This window comes from Aspergillus neoniger (assembly GCF_003184625.1).
Source record: "Aspergillus neoniger CBS 115656 unplaced genomic scaffold BO87scaffold_17, whole genome shotgun sequence".
Classification (NCBI taxonomy): domain Eukaryota; kingdom Fungi; phylum Ascomycota; class Eurotiomycetes; order Eurotiales; family Aspergillaceae; genus Aspergillus; species Aspergillus neoniger.
Window position 1 is genome coordinate 504368 of NW_020291145.1, and position 2614 is coordinate 506981.

Here is a 2614-nt window from a genome sequence, read left to right on the forward strand (position 1 = left end):
CATCAAACTGACCTACGCAATCAATCGAACCACCCATTACGAACACATTTCTCCAGTGAATCCAGTCATATCATTCCGCAGCATGCGTGCGTGTCTATTGCTAATAACTAACAGATAATCTTCCCCCTAATCTAAGACTTTGAACTCGTGATATTCTGCCATAACGACGAATGCGCTAATCTCCAAAAGCAAGCAAGCGACCGCGGCTCGGCCGGCAAAATTCTATTTTTACAAAAAAATTGATGCAAGAAAGCAGCCCTCGACAGGAAGCCAGCAAAAAAAAGAAAATGGGAGAAATAAGGGAATGGGATATGTCGGATCGTGAGCAATGGGCCCCGGGCGGGAATATGAGTTATTCCATCCCATGAGCTCGTAGCCAGGTCAATCGAGACTCAAACGAGGTATGCTCTTCGCTGAAAACCGCCAGTTCCGATCTTGGACTGCGCCATTCTTGACTCCGCCAATACAACGCCAGGCAAATGATCGATCAAAAATAGGGAGGCCGAAGGATTCGGTGACCGAAAGAGATACATTCCCGCACCAACTTCACTTTTCTTATTTTCCTTGTCGCCGTGTAGATTGGCATGATTGTTTCTTTAGTGTTGTGGTGTCGTAGGAAAATATAGAGTAAGATCAAGTTTAGAAGAATAAAAGGAAGAAAAGGAATTGGAAAAGTGTAAAGGAAAGGAATGAAGAATGTGCAAGAATCGAAAAGCTTCACAGATCCCAAGGGCCAGCCTCAGTATCGGTCGTCTGGTCTCTCATTGAGTTGCATGACCAAGGACTTTAGTGATGTTGCCTCCGGACTCCAAAGTCCCGGACGCCGGCACCGCCACCACCCTTGGGGCCGAGCCAAACGATCTCGATCACACTGTGGCCTTCGTCTTCTTCACGCACATACCACTGGTGCACATTGTCTCCAACGACGAAGGCATCACGCAACAACCAACGATCCTTTGTGACACCTTCCTGATCACGGTTGCGGAGGGGTCCCAGGCGGGCCTCGTAACCACGGGGGTCTTCCTCCCAGGTCTTCTCAGTGTGGTCAAAGTTGATCGCATCATCGGGAGTGTTCTCATCGTAGGTGTACTTGACGAGCGAGTATCCGTTGGTGAACACCCAGAAAGTACGGGTGGAGCGACCAGTAGCGTTGTTGACAATCTCTTCCTGGTCAAAGACCCAGCGGCGCAGAACCGAGCGGCGACCCGCAGCGGCAGCCACAGTGGTCATCTTAACAACATCCTTGGTGTACCAACTGTTCCAGTGGTGCAGAGACTCGATCTTGCGGCCAGACTCGTAGACACCGTCAACCTCACCCTTCATGTCCATCTGGTACAGAGAGGGCCAGAGGGTAAGAGGGGTCTCTCCATATCTCTGGATGCACTGGCCGAGCTTCTGGTCACCAGGCTGCTCACCCCACGACTGGCACTCATCGTAGTATTCCTCCAGAACATCGAGGAGGGGCTTGGAAACGAAAACACCAGCACCACCGAAAGCAATGTGGCCGAAAGTATCTACCTGCCAGCTAGCTTCAGACAGGGCACCAATGTAATGCTTCTTGTTCACATCGAAGAGCTTCAGTTCCTCAGCGATGGTCGGCAAGGACAGGAAGAAAGTGTCATCATCGATGAAGCTGACCCACTGAGTCTGAGGGCGCTTGGTCCTGATGGTCTCAGCGAATGCCTGGACCAGGCCGAAGTAACGAGCAGTGAAGTCCAAAGGAGACTGGATCAGGGTCAAATCCAAGCCACGGTTGCGGAAGTAGGCCTCCTGCTTGGGAATGTCGTCGTCCGATTCCGGAACAAGCACAATCAAGCCAACCTTGGTGTTTCCATAGGAGTATAGCAGGGAAGGAAGCAGACGGTCCAGACGGTCGGCAGTGGTAGCCAGACCGAACAGGAGCTTATCGGTCTCGTCCACATCGTTATCAGCAGCAACGTTGACGTCGATGATCGGAGGGCAAGGCAGGGGTTCCTCGTTTTCGGGCGACACGACCATACCACGCTCCATGACGGTCATCGGAGGGAGCACGGGGACTTCGATATCCTCAAGCGAGTTGAACTCGGTCTTGGGGCTCACATGGTGAGGACGGAAGTAGGCACGGGTGTAGTTCTTGCGAGGAAGCCATTCGCTGAAGGGCAGAGGAGCCTGAAGACCAGGGTCCACGTCGCAGGCCTTGGATGGAGGTGTCGGTTGCAACTGGATTTGCGGGGTTGAACCAGCGACGCGATCGGCTGGATGCTTAAAACGCAGAAGGGCAGCCTGGTCGAAGCGCTCGACGCACCAGAAAAAGAACCCAATCGAGAAAAGGGCGATCAGAGGGAAAACCGTCTTCATACGGAACATCGGCATTTTGGCGGTATTATTATGAGTATTCTTGAACATGTGAGATTGTAGAAGTCGGTGACGAGTTTATTAAATTTTAGTTTTCTCTCGTCTCAAAAGCACGTCAACCGGAAACGAATGGTTGTCGTCACTGGAACCGTTCTCGCAAGTCGTCACGTATGGAAATATGGTATAAAGAGTGGAATTGGCTGATAGAAAACTGATCCTGAGCAGGAAAAATTTTTCTATTGCCTGGTAGACTGTCAACGAAAGGCTGGCAGCGTCGAGA

At 51.3% G+C, this 2614-nt stretch overlaps 1 protein-coding gene across 1 annotated transcript; it reads right to left on the bottom strand.

Annotated features, from left to right (window-relative positions):
• Window positions 1-786: 786 nt before the first annotated feature.
• gfsA (glycosyltransferase family 31 protein) lies at window positions 787-2385 on the bottom strand (the record flags this gene model as incomplete). Its single annotated transcript, XM_025627356.1, has 1 exon — window positions 787-2385. The coding sequence occupies one exon, from the start codon at window positions 2383-2385 to the stop codon at window positions 787-789; it is 1599 nt and encodes a 532-aa protein (XP_025479529.1).
• Between the last annotated feature and the right edge of the window lie 229 nt (window positions 2386-2614).